Source organism: Tripterygium wilfordii, chromosome 13, assembly GCF_013401445.1.
Source record: "Tripterygium wilfordii isolate XIE 37 chromosome 13, ASM1340144v1, whole genome shotgun sequence".
Classification (NCBI taxonomy): domain Eukaryota; kingdom Viridiplantae; phylum Streptophyta; class Magnoliopsida; order Celastrales; family Celastraceae; genus Tripterygium; species Tripterygium wilfordii.
The window spans coordinates 13,912,894-13,927,020 of record NC_052244.1 but is presented as its reverse complement, the minus strand read 5'-3'; the positions used below and the strand labels follow the sequence as shown (position 1 = coordinate 13,927,020).

The 14,127-nt window shown below is 36.7% G+C and overlaps 1 protein-coding gene across 1 annotated transcript; it reads left to right on the top strand.

Moving 5' to 3' along the window:
* The first annotated feature begins 5,737 nt into the window (after positions 1–5,737).
* LOC120013045 (auxin response factor 6-like) lies at positions 5,738–13,347 on the top strand. Its single transcript, XM_038864658.1, has 14 exons — positions 5,738–6,769; positions 7,071–7,183; positions 7,555–7,653; positions 7,754–7,810; positions 7,902–8,057; positions 8,156–8,240; positions 8,902–8,992; positions 9,479–9,643; positions 9,723–9,845; positions 10,396–10,471; positions 10,641–10,788; positions 10,965–12,112; positions 12,240–12,430; positions 12,967–13,347. The coding sequence occupies exons 1-14, from the start codon at positions 6,727–6,729 to the stop codon at positions 13,163–13,165; spliced, it is 2,694 nt and encodes an 897-aa protein (XP_038720586.1). The 5' UTR covers positions 5,738–6,726; the 3' UTR covers positions 13,166–13,347.
* The last annotated feature ends 780 nt before the right edge of the window (positions 13,348–14,127 follow it).

Sequence of the window (14,127 nt, the reverse complement as noted above, 5' to 3'; positions counted from 1 at the left end):
CATTGGTCAACCATGTTTGATTATGAGTTTCCAACACTGTTAATTATGTCCTTCTTCTTAGATGTGTTCAATTTAATGAAGAAAAGTGTGATCCTTTTAATCATCACTAAACACTCACATAATCAACAAAAATGTGTTCCACCATTAAACCTTGTATTAGTGTTATGCGTAATCCACACTCCAAATAACTAATTATATTGTCTGCGCGCTTTGGAGTGCTGGTTTCCGTTGATACATCGAATTACTCGCACATGTTTGTTGCTCATGAACTTAGCAACTGAGCCGAAGTCCAAGTCACTAAGCCTATGAAAAAGTCTAATTGATTGTTGTAAAGGTGGATTTAGTCATATATAGCTATCGGAAGACTTGTGTCTTACCAATAGGGTATTATATGTTCTTAACTAGTGTAAGCATGTCCAACCGTGTACCCAAAATGAGATACATAATTTTACCTATTTTAACAAAAAAATTATTTGAAGGGACACACCACTCTAATCATATACCTCATTTCAACTTTCCATCAAATATTTTAATTATTTAAAATGATAAAGCAAGAGAAGGTAAGAGAGAAAAACCGAAAATTCGGCCATGGTGAAAAGATAGGCAAAAACCGATCGTCCACAACCCTAGCCGAGCCGCAGTGGGAAAAAGGTGACAAATGTGGGGCATAGACACGTATGACTTGAGAATGTGTTGACTTGGGTGTCAAAAAAGCGAAGGGAGTAAATGGAGGGGACCACCATATCTAAGAGGAGCAATTGCGTAGGCCCCACAAATCTATGACCTGAGCTGTTACTTTTTTCCCATCTATACACTTTTGCCCCACTCCCCTCTCTCCCTCAAAGACAATGTTTAATACCAACGAAGAAGATTGACCTGAGTGATAACAGACTCTGATCGCTTAAATACTTCTTGAGAGATATCTCCGTCTTTGACGCCCAATCATATCTCCTGGGTTTTCTGGGGATACATTGGAAAAAAAAAAAAAAGAAGACAATGTTTAATATTTCAAGGTCTTCAATATTTGTCGTGGTATTAATAATGATCTAAAAGAGGATATAATTATTATAATTGACTAACTTTAGAAAGTGGCCATATTTCTCCAATCAAATTCCAACCATGATAGTCAAATAATAGACACCAAGTTAAGTTAAAATGCCAATCGAATTGAGTCAATAAATTCCATAACCTAGTTACAGCTAGTTGTTATATATGCCCTAAAATGGTATTTTTGTGGAGACAAACAATTTAAACTCGAAAGATCCTAAATTTGATTTGTACTATAAATAATAATTTTGTGATTTCATATTGGGTTTTGATCAAACTTATCATATTCTTAAGTTAGAAACTTATGTGTGGCGGCATGAGTTTAACCCATATCAAATGTCAACAAAAAAAATCTTGATTGTCAAAAAAAAATCCCTCATTTTAGAGTTCTTAATGATTTTGGTGCTCTCTCACTATCTAATTAAATATCCACTCATGAATATTTAATTTTTCCCTAAGACTAGAATCAAGCTAATCCCGATCGAATCCAATTTTAAGGAGTCAAAGCTAAAGATACCAACCTCAATCTATTGATTGTATTTTCAATTTGTTTAGAGTAACATTGGCCAATTAATTAATGTATTATGCATGATAGATTTTGTTCCATCTAAATCTACCTAATATTTATTAATTTATAGAGCAATATATGCGACCTAATAATATCCAACTCTACGTACTTAATTTAAGAAGCTAATGAAAACGACGACCATTAACTAGTAAATGCATTAATTAATTGTTACAACATTACATGGTCAACAATGAATCTCTCGATCATGGCTTTTTAGAAACTTTTTATATTTATATATATATACACTTAGATATAATTATAAACTTTGAATTTTGTTCCTCTCTAGGTCATAATATACAACTAAATGTGTATGTAACCAAAGGTAGATATTCAATATCATCAAGAGATTGTGTATCTCGAAGAATATTAGAATGTAAACCAAACCCTTTTGTTATAATTTCAACCACCCATTTGGTCACCTATTTGTGCCTCTCGGATGTTCTTGTGGATAGACCCCTTACAAGTTTAGGGGTGCTACATGGGCTCAAACAAGTATAGTCTACTAGTTGGGGCTCGTATAACCGAGCCCACAAATGTAAGGGAGTGTTAGAATGAAAAATATCTCACATCGCTTGGAGAATACCAAGTGATGTGGTTTATAAGTCAAACTTAGCACCTCAACAACTAATGAGACTTTAATAAGGACAAAGTTGTGCGGGCCTTAGGCTAAAAACGAATAATATCTCAAGTGTTTTGGGCCAAACTTCTATCTCACTTCCTTCTTCTACTTCTCTATACTTTATTCCTCTCATCCCTCTCAAATTCTTCAAATTATAACACCTTTCACCGCCCAAAAGCTCCACGACTTTTCACATTTCACTGTGATTTATTTATTTTTAAAAATACAAACACGACAATTTAGTAGGGTAATCTAAAAAAAAGAAGAAAATAGTAGGATAATTAAGGTTGAAGTTTATGTTTGAAATGAATTGCATTGTTTTAATTTGATTAATCACTTGAAAACCAACTTAATTGAATAATTGGATGTTGAATAGTTAGTCAAACAAACTAGCTAGAATGATTGTAATGACCTAATTGAGATTGAACAAAAACACAAGACATGTTGCTTGGAGATCGGAGAAGATGTAGACGTTGTTTTGGATCGATAAGTACTTCTCACCCACCATGTTACCATATTTGCATGAGACAATAGTTTTGGTTTTTAACCATACTTGGCATGATGCGATCTAGATTTAAAAGGCATCTCTTATCCTTCAATGAAGAAACTACTCACATGCATGTGATATATATGTATATCACGTACACACACACACACACGTGTGTGTGTATGTGTATATATATATGTACGTGGTGTTTTGATTCAATTCTTATGTGGACTTCATGCATGCACGAGTGTCATGGACTTTACATTAATCCGTGTCACAAATAATTACTCCCCCGTCCCGTAAAGATAGACATACTTATTTTTTTCACACATATTAAGAAAATCTAATTAATATAGTAACAACATTTGATTTTACTCATATATTTCCTAATACACCCCTAATTAATACTTAGATGATCATAATTAATACTGTGATAACAAAGCACATTAAATAGGGGTCTTTTAGGAAACTAATTACATTCTAAAAAATGAAACAAGACTATAATTTGGGACAGACAAATAAAGAAAGTAGAACTATCTTTACGGGACGGAGGGAGTATGATGAGTCGACTCCTTTTTTCTTCATTTATTGTTTTCTCATTTACATGGGGATATGTAATCACTATCTAGCTTTTAGTGGTGTATTGAGTAAACTCATAAGTTTATGCAATAATCCACAAACACACATGCCAAACAATCACACATACCAGCTCATATTGTTAAGACTTGTATCCCATATGTGTGGGTCTTAGGTATAGAACGGACAACTCTTCTTCTTATTTATGTTGGAATTATGTGGTGCTCTCACCAATACCTAATTTATTATGCGTATTTGTATGACTTGTATTTATATGTTTGAAGATATATACAAGTGATCGATCTAAATGAATGCCCAATGATTTATTTGAAGCGAATCAATCAAAAAAACAATTTAACAAAAACAGCTCTAAAATATGAAAATGAAAAACTTGAATACTTAGGCATGCATGCGAGCTTAGTAATAAAGTTGTGGTAAAAAAGCGGCACATGAATATGAATTAGGGAGTCCACGCCAGGCATCCAATTGATAATCATTAATCAATGGTATTTGATTCCTTAATGGAACCAAAATCATGGAATCAATCACTACTAATTCTTCCAAACGTTATTTGAGTCGTTGCATATAGAAATATATATATATACACGCATAAATATATGATGTCCTCGTATGTAAACTAATGTCATGCTTTTAATCATGGTTAATTAAGAAAAAAGTTAATGAAATAAAGCCTACCAATAATAATCATTCAATTGTTCAATTCGGACATTTCATATCATTTGTACACATTATAATACTCCTCCTCAAGTGTGAAGGGTGAACTGGACAATCCAATGACCCAACATATACATAACAAACGAGACCCAACACAAAGATTCACACTCGGGGGCAACAACAAAATGAGCATTTAAAATGCGGAAATTACGGTTGGAATCCAAGACCTCCCCTATTATACCATATTACCACGTTAAGATTTGTTAGGAATATACAACAGGGAATGACCTTCAGCTTAGCTGGTAATGCATTCCCACGCTTAGACATTAGGTTTAGGGTTCGATCCCCCTTTCCATCCATCCATCCAATGTATAAAAGAAGAGAGGAATATACAACAATAAAGACCTACCCAATTATATATGGCTCATAATTATGCTAATAAGCTATGCATGAATTATCATATGCAGCCTTAAAAATGTGCACAACTTTTTGAAGGTGTGGATAAATGAACAGACAAGTGGAACTCACTATTTTGGGTCTCACATGTTTCAAATCAACAATGAGATTAAGGTGCATAAGTTAATATAACTTGTGAGTGTTCGCATTATATAATTTTTGATAAACCATGTTCTTAATTCAATATATGTACTGCCTATTTATTAGAACTAAAAACAATAAAAATTAATGCCAAAGTAAGATTTGGATAAATTCTCCTGTTTAAATCAAATGGACCCTCTAGTCCTCTACTACAACTCTAAGATTGGTGCACCTAACTAGAGAAAAAATTTGGAATGCTCTAGATCCATCAATAATCGACCCTATCATCATTTATTATTATAAAATTTATAATAAAGTTTTCACAGCCACAAATTCCCTTCTCTCTCTGGTATTTTTGTTTTAATTTTTAATTGTTTTACTGTTTTTCTTTATTTCCCATTTTTGAAGGGGATCAACATCCCAGTCCATTAATAAAATGTCAATAATAATCTCTCTCTTTTTTAAGATGGCAATCAAACCCAATCGCAAACAACATAAATTTAAGGAGTTTTTGGTTTTCAAGAGGTTTGCAATTGGAGTTGGTTCATATCCGACGAGGGGTCGTGTTATAGAAATTTCTGCAATTTTAATCATACACGTTATAAAATACATGTTCCATTTGTTTATTAATATGATTTCTACGTATTTCTTAAATTTAGTAAATAGACTGGATCAATATGATTAAAACTGAACAACAATGCAATGAAATTCTACTGCATACCCTTAACCCATATCAGGATACGGGGATACCTTGTACAGTGCCGTCTAATCATTCTTTCCATCAATGCTGCTGTTAATTTTGCAAGTACTTTACTGCTTCTTCTTTTTAGTTTTTAGACAGTTTTATCAATGGAGGTCACTTGTGTCAATTTGTCACTTGATAAAAACAGTATCTGAGATGAACACCAAAAGTCATTCTCTATCGCAATAAAAATCTCCTTCTCTCTGTCTCTTCTGCAGACAAGACTCTCTCTTTCCTCTAGTCTTTGCTTCACTTTTTCACTATTGATATAAAAAAGACAGCCGAAAATAATGGCGGTTGTTTGGGACCGTCTTACGTCCACCCGACTGTCAGTCCACCCTCAATCCACCCTTGTTAAAAACTGTTCGATTTAAAATATAAGTTTTGGAAAAGACCATCATAACCTTCACATATAATTTTAACACTCTTATTCTAATGGGGTGGACCATCCCCTCTTTTGAAGGAGGTGGACCTTAGTAAAATCCCGGTTGTTTCTCCATTTCTTTCGTTGAGAGAATAGAGCGAGAGATGGGGGAAAAAAGTGAAAGCGCAGTGGTTGTTAAGTTGTGGTAGAGTAGCTGAGTTCGCCACCACCACTATTTCTTCCTCTGCTGAAAACAATATAGCCCAAACCCATAAATACCCACTTCATTTTATGTGTATTAACATGCAATGATTGTGTCTCAGAGGTTTAAAATCTCTTGGAACAGTTATTGATTCCATGGCCATCTAGCTTTAATTGACTTTTCAAAGTACTTAATACGCGAGTCTTCATATTCAAGTACTTGTACGTGTGCACTATTTCGTGGTGGTGTTGGGTTTCTAGCTTGAGATCTACTTCTCTGTTTTTTTGTCAGGCAGTCTCTGCTATTTCCAAGCTGAGATCTACTACTCTTCTACCCGATTTTGGCTTGAGTCCGTTATTGGGTTTCTCTTTTTGCTACTGAATTTGTTGACTGTGAAACCCCCAATTACAAGCGATTTGGGTCTGTAGTGCTAAAATGTGGAGGTCCACTTGGTGAGGATTTGGTGGAACAAAGATTTCTGGTTGTAAATTGGTATACTGCAGGTGCTTCGGTGGGGGGTCATGAAAATTAGGAGCTCATGAAGTTAAAATCAATCGTGTTTTGTAGCAAAACCGGCTTCGGTTGAGGATTTTCCCTGGGTTTCATTCTTCTCTTTGTTTTTCATACCTGAATCTCTGGGAAGTATCGATCATATGCTACGGTGGGTTTCCTTATCTACGTTCCCTTTGATGGGCATATGATAGAATTTCTCAATTGGGTTTGGTTGTCGAAGGGAAGGGAGTGGTGTGGAGTCATGGTCTTCTGGGGAGTAGAAGAAGCAAAGATAGGCGTTGTCAAGGGGTGTACTCGGTGTATTATGGTGCCTGCTTGAAAAAGTGGGTTTTGAGATTATTCATTTGTGGGTTTCCACTTGGGATTTGAAAGTAATTTTGTACTAATCTCTTCAAAATGAGACTGTCATCAGCTGGTTTTAATCCACAACCTGAGGAAGGTACGCTAATGTTAATTGCAGCTTTGTGTTTCAGTCTGGCTCTCTCTGTGAGATATAGGATTTAATAACCTCTCATTAGTCATTTAATGTTGAGCAAAATTTTTTTTTCCTTATTAATTTGCCTTGTTGATTAAAGATTCTAAAATTGCAAAAAATCCTATAAACTTTAGAAGTTTCGCCTGAAATTTTGAAATTTCTATTCTTGGTTTTACATGTCTATAATTAGTGATAGTGATCCTAATGACTTTTGAAACCAGAAACATGAAAAATCTTCACGTCGTTGCACAATCAAATTTTGCAGGAGAGAATAGGGTTTTGAACTCTGAACTATGGCATGCTTGTGCTGGTCCTCTTGTTTCTCTTCCTGCTCTTGGTAGCCGTGTTGTTTACTTCCCACAAGGTCACAGTGAGCAGGTCAGATTTTCTTTTTTATTGTGATATAAGTACACAGTTGACCAATTAAGATGACTGCTTCTATTTTCAATCAGTTATCAGCATCATCTAGTTGTGCACCTGTATGAAGACCTGATGTGTTTGGGAAATTGAACTTATTGGTCTATTTTCTTCGGTAGAGCTTAATAAGACTGTGTTATTTTCTGGCAATAGATTGTGCTTTTTACATTTGAATAATTAAGAATTGTTAGATGTCAAGAATGTTGATTGTCCATTGTTTTTGGAGCTCGATGTGTAACTCTGCTGGCTTTGTTTCGTTCTTCAAGATCTTTCATTGTTGGCTTGGAACATACCTATGCATTATGTTAAGATTAGCAGATTACTCTGTTTAGGTTGCTGCCACGACCAACAAGGAAGTTGATGCTCACATTCCTAACTACCCGAGCTTACCTCCACAACTGATATGCCAGCTTCATGATGTTACAATGCATGTAAGGGTGGTTTTAATCATTTTTTTATTATTGAATTCTGGTTTTGAACTCTTTTATTTTCTTAAAATCTTATTTTAAAGCTAAAAAGACCCAACTTCAGGCTGATGTCGAAACAGATGAGGTATATGCACAAATGACATTGCAACCACTGAGTCTGGTATGCCACATATTCTAGACTCACATTTGATATCTATCTCTTTAACCTTGTATGGTAGATTGTTAAAGATTCTCAAACTGACCTCCTGCAGCAAGAGCAGAAGGAAGCCTACCTTCCAGCAGAGTTGGGTACCCCCAGCAAACAACCAACAAATTATTTTTGTAAAACGTTGACTGCCAGTGATACCAGTACTCATGGAGGATTCTCTGTCCCTCGTCGGGCAGCTGAAAAAGTTTTTCCTCCTTTGGTTAGTGTGTACTGTGGATTGGGAATTCGTCGATTCGACCATTAGTTATATTCAGTGTATTGCAGAAAATCTCTGACATCATAATTCTTGACATACAGGATTTCTCTCAGCAGCCTCCAGTTCAAGAGTTGATTGCGAAGGATCTTCATGATAATGAGTGGAAATTCCGGCACATCTTTCGTGGTGAGTTTTTCAAGGAAATAGTTCTAGATATGCAAGCTCATTATAGATATCGGGGAAATTTTGACGTTAACTTTCATGATCTTTGCTGATATGAACCACACTATTGGTTCTCTTTTGAGTTGATGGAAGAAAAATAATCTTCATTATCAAACTTAGCCCTATTTTTGATGGCCTAGTTGATGCTGTCCAGACATTGCATTCAAATATTCAATTGACTGTTATTCTCGGATATGGTTGTATGCAGAATGGAGTTTTAAGTAATTCACTGTAAGATAATATGGAATTAATTTTAACAGCTTTGTGTTTGTTTGTATAATTATCAAAGCTCCATTTGCAGAATGTGCAGTTTCTCTCTATCATTTACCATAAAATTATAAAGTTATAAACTACTTAGATCTGCTATTGTTTCACTATTTTTCTATGTTGCTTCTTTTTCTCACCAGGAAAATCAAACTAAGACTACTCCTTTACTGCTTCTATTCTATTAATCGAGGAATCTTATATATCTGTACTTTACCTCTGCTTTAAACGTATATGGAATTGAAATTCAGATTACAACTCGAGATGTGGTAACATCCACATTATTATACTACAAATATTTGAAGGAGTTTGTAGTTCATTACAGCAACCATTAGTTATTTATTTTTTGTTCTTTATGTAGGCCAACCCAAAAGGCACCTTCTCACAACAGGTTGGAGTGTCTTTGTAAGTGCTAAAAGACTTGTTGCTGGTGATTCCGTCCTCTTTATATGGTAGGTATTCACCAGTCCTTTGTGCGTCACTGCACATCGTATCTTGCCTTATCTTTTATCTTCTTTTTTGTGTGCTTTGATCAGTTTAACCATCTTACTTTGTGTTTAATCTTTTTGTGCAATTGCATTCCTTTGGTCTACAAAATATTGTAGTACCAACCATCCCATATTATGGGACTTAAATCCTAGATACTTTGGAAAAGATATGCCAATGGATTTTTGGTGAATATTGTAATATTGATTGTGTTCGTTTTGGCTGCAAACTTTATTTTAAGTTTGAGGAAAAACATTTTGATGTGCCTCGAGTAATGTCCTTTATTGACTTGTTTGCTTTGTGTACCTGGTAGTGGCACTCTTATAGCACAGCTTCTTATTTCCTTTCCCGTTTGAACATCTTGATTCTCTGATGTATTTGAATATGTCTCTAAGTTATGCATTTATTCACAAATATTTTTACGGAAAGTCTGATACTTTTTCTTTTGTTAGGAATGAAAAAAATCAATTATTTCTTGGTATTCGACGTGCTAATCGTCCACAAACTGTTATACCTTCGTCAGTCTTATCAAGCAATAGCATGCATTTAGGGCTTCTTGCTGCTGCAGCTCATGCAGCTACAACGAATAGCCGCTTCAGCATATTTTATAACCCAAGGTATGATTTTGTTCATTTGGGCAAAGATTATGAACATACAGTGTCTTATTCTTTCAGACTCACATCATTTCTTATTCAGGGCTAGCCCATTGGAATTTGTCATACCGTTGGCCAAGTATGTTAAAGCGGTCTATCATACCCGTGTCTCCGTCGGCATGCGCTTTAGGATGCTTTTTGAAACAGAAGAATCGAGTGTTCGTCGGTGGGTCGCTACCTTTTCATTTTACTTTTCACTGACTATAATTGCTGTGACTACTGTAGCATTAGCACTTTCAGATTCATATAATTTCTTAAGCATTTAAATGCATTTTTTTAATGACGATGATTGCGGTTAGGTACACCGTGGGCCACGGGTTTACTGCTGGCTTTGGCCACTGTACATATTTCTTGCTGTGTTGAAATTTTTTTTAGAGCTTAAAAAATTAATTTTCTGCCAGAACTATGTACAGAATTTTTGGAATTTATCATTGTGAGGTAGTATAGAGAGGAAGTTTGATCTCTGAGGAATGCTGTAATGTGGTGGTAAGGGGAAGGAGCTCCTGGTAACTGGCATAGGACGCAAATAAATTGTAAGAAAATGGTGTGACTATCTTGTGGGTGTTTCATCATGATGGTCTACTGTTACAGTGTATGTGCCATCTGATGACCATGAGATTATCTCAACAACTCCATCATATATCTATTGTTTGCTTCTGTTCATATAAATTTTCAGTAATCTGTATGACACTCATTCTGACAAGTGTGTTTTTCAGCTACATGGGAACCATAACTGGTATAGGTGACTTGGATCCTACTCGCTGGCCAAGCTCACACTGGCGCTCAGTCAAGGTTCGTCAAGAACAACTTGATTAAGTTGTGTTGTTTTGGAAATATTGCTCCATGTAGTCTTGCTTTGTCAAGATTAACTTCCAAAAAATTTTGTTGCTTGGTGTTTGGGATGTGTTCTGTGGCCGCAATTGCTGCGATTTTTGATGGTTTTTTTGACTAATAAATGAAGGTTGGTTGGGATGAGTCCACAGCAGGGGAAAGGCAGCCAAGAGTTTCACTATGGGAGATTGAACCATTAACAACTTTCCCTATGTATCCATCTCCATTTTCTGCCAGGTTTAAACGACCATGGCCACCAGGATTGCCGTCATTTAGTGGTATGTTTGAATGCGATACTTCTGGTTGTTTGAATTCTGTGCATACTTTTGTCTCCTGTCATCTGAATGTGGGACTAACTCTACAGTAATATATCACAATTTTGCCAGTCTATTATATTAAGGATAACCTTTCACCTGCTACATTCTCTCTTAATTTGCTTGATATTCTTTGTTAGGCATCAAGGATGATGATTTAGGAATGAATTCTCCACTTATGTGGGTCAGAGGAGATGGAGATCATGGAATACAATCTATGAATTTCCAGGGAATCGGAATGTCACCATGGATGCAGCCTAGGCTTGATGCTTCCATGCTTGGTCTGCAACCTGACATGTACCAAGCTATGGCTGAAGCAGCACTTCAAGAGATGAGGTCTGTAGATCCTGCGAAACTGACACCTGCATCCCTTCTGCAATTCCAGCAGCCACATAATCTTCCTGGGAGGAATGCCGCTTTAATTCAGCCCCAAGTGCAGCAGTCTCAGTCTCAACAGGTCTTCCTTCAGCATGTACCAGAAAATCGGCAACCTCTCTCTGAGTCTCAGGTTCAAATTCAGCCGCAAATCCTTCATCAACAAACGCAGCATCAGCACATGCTGAGTAATCGACGGCAGCAGCAACAGCCACTACCCCAACAACAGCAACTGGCTGACCATCCACAGATTTCAAACACAGTCTCTGCAATTTCTCAGTTTGCTTGTCAATCCCAATCGCCAGCATTGCAAGTTGTCTCTTCACTTTCTCAGCAGCAGAGTTTCTCTGGTTCGACAGGAAACCTTGTAACTAGCTCTAATGTTTCTCCGCTGCAAAGCCTATTGGGTTCGTTTTCGCAGGATGTATCATCTCACATGCTCAACATGCCTAGAACAAACCCACTGATAGCTTCTGGTACCTGGCCATCAAAGAGAGCTGTAATTGAACCTATTATTTCTTCTGGAGCTCCTTCAAGTAATGTGCCCCAGGTGGGAGAGTTGGGGCCATCCCAGACAAATGTCTCGCAGAACTCTGTTACACTGCCTCCTTTTCCTGGCAGGGAGTGGTTGATAAACCAAGATGGGGGCACTGATCCGCAGAGCCATCTTTTATTTGGTGTCAATATTGAGCCTTCATCTCTCTTGATGCAGAATGGATTGGCTAGCCTTTGTGGAGCTGGCAGCGATAATGACTCTGCAACTATACCCTTTGCTTCCAATTATATGTGTAATGCAGGACCTGATTTCTCTCTCAATGCAGCAATGACTCCAAGTTGCATCGTAGAAACAGGTGTCCTGCAGTCCCCAGAAAATGTTGGTCAAGAGAATTCACAAAGTAATACCTTTGTCAAGGTGGGTTTTTCCTTGTTGGCATTCTAATTTATGTTGACTTGACCCTAGGAGTTCTCTCTTGTGATTGTGATGTAATATTGATGCATGCAATTTCTTCACTGTTGACATGGCTCTATTTTATTTACAGGTTTACAAGTCGGGGTCCTTTGGAAGGTCACTGGATATCACCAAATTCAGCAGCTACCATGAGTTGCGCAGTGAGCTTGCACATATGTTTGGCCTTGAAGGCCAGTTGGAGGACCCCCTGAGATCAGGCTGGCAGCTTGTATTCGTTGACCGGGAGAATGATGTTCTTCTCCTTGGCGATGACCCCTGGCCGTGAGTGCTCATCTTTTACTATTTGTTCTTGAATGATTTTGTTAAATTAATTACCTCAGATGTTGTAGTACAGAAGAAATGACACTAAAGTAATGGGGGTTCTTTTGGTCATTTAATATCCAAACTTTATGATTTTCATATATATATATATATATATATATATTCTTAGAATCAAAGTTACAGCACAGTAGATGGTATAAGAAAATTTAGAAAATTCATTTTCATTTTTGTTTTTTGCAAGTGTTTTCAGATACCTGTTTGTTAAAAGACCCTAAACCTCTATAAGGTTGGGGATATTAAGAAACTACATTTTAAGAACCAACTACCATTCTCATTAGTTCCTAAGCTTGTTCTTACATATTGTGTTGTTCGGTTAGTGTTCATTTGAATCCATGATTCTCTTCTATCAGTCATTTGCTTTGAATACTTTGTCTTGGTATGAATGCAAAAAACCACGTTTTAGTCCATCCATATTTGCTGTTGATATTTCCTCTGGACTTGGTCATTTGCTCACTCTCGTTCCGTTAATGGTGCAGGGAGTTTGTAAACAGTGTATGGTGTATCAAGATACTTTCGCCGCAAGAAGTGCAGCAAATGGGCAACCACGGCTTAGAGCTTCTGAAATCTGCCCCAATCCAGCGGCTTTCTAACGACATCTGCGATAATTACATGAGCCGTCAAGATTCTAGAAACCTACACTCTGGTATAACTTCTGTGGGATCTGTAGAATACTGAAAAACTTGAGCAGTTTAGCAACCATATGCTCTCTTTATAATATTGTTGGCTTTTCTTCAAACATAGGTTATAAGGGCTACTCAGTTGCTACTTATTAAAATGTACTCTTACTACTGTAATTATATAATCTCTTTTTGTTAAATCTACGCGACTGAAAACACATATTACCCGTATTTGTTAGATTCCAAGTTGTCTAGATATAGTTGCTCTTTTTCGCTTATTATTCTGTCAAATCAGCCCTTACTATGTTTATTTGCTGTTCTGTTTACTTCTTGAGTCTGTCTTTTAAACTATCGTTTAGGATCTAGTAAGGACCTCTGAAATAGCAGACAGATTTTTTCCTTTTATTCTGAAAGTGTTCTTTTTCCTTCTTATTTTCAAGCATCAATAAGGGCTCTTTTCTGAGGAGGTTGGGGTGTCACAATTAGCATACCCAGTAACTGTGGGGATGCCCTTATTAATAAGCAGGGGACATAGTTGTCTGCAGAATGGACAAATGTGGCAGATGTGGCCCTTTCAACATTGTGAAGATAGTTCTATATGAGAGAGTGAGAGACTAGTAGAAGAGAGTGAGTTGTTCAGTTGAGACTGGATGGCAGGGTGGCCACTGTATAAAGTTGGAATTCAAAGCTAGTGTTTTCTGGGTGCATGTTGTGGGGGGTCTTGTGACTTGGTGAGTACAAGAGGACTACTCTTTTTTTAACTTTTGAGAGGAATATGGAATGGTGACAAGGTCGGGCACTATCAAGTATCAACTATTAAAAAGGATGGGGTTCCCTATTCAACAGCCACCCAAAAAAGGCCCTCGAATTTGAGAGGACATGCAATTGGGTTAGCGGCTCCACTACCAAAAAAAAAATTGATAACGTGCAAAATTCCTTGACTACTTGGTTATACGATTGATTTTGTCGACATACGTATGATTGAGCTAGAGATAAGGACATGGAGTCTTGTAGTCTTAC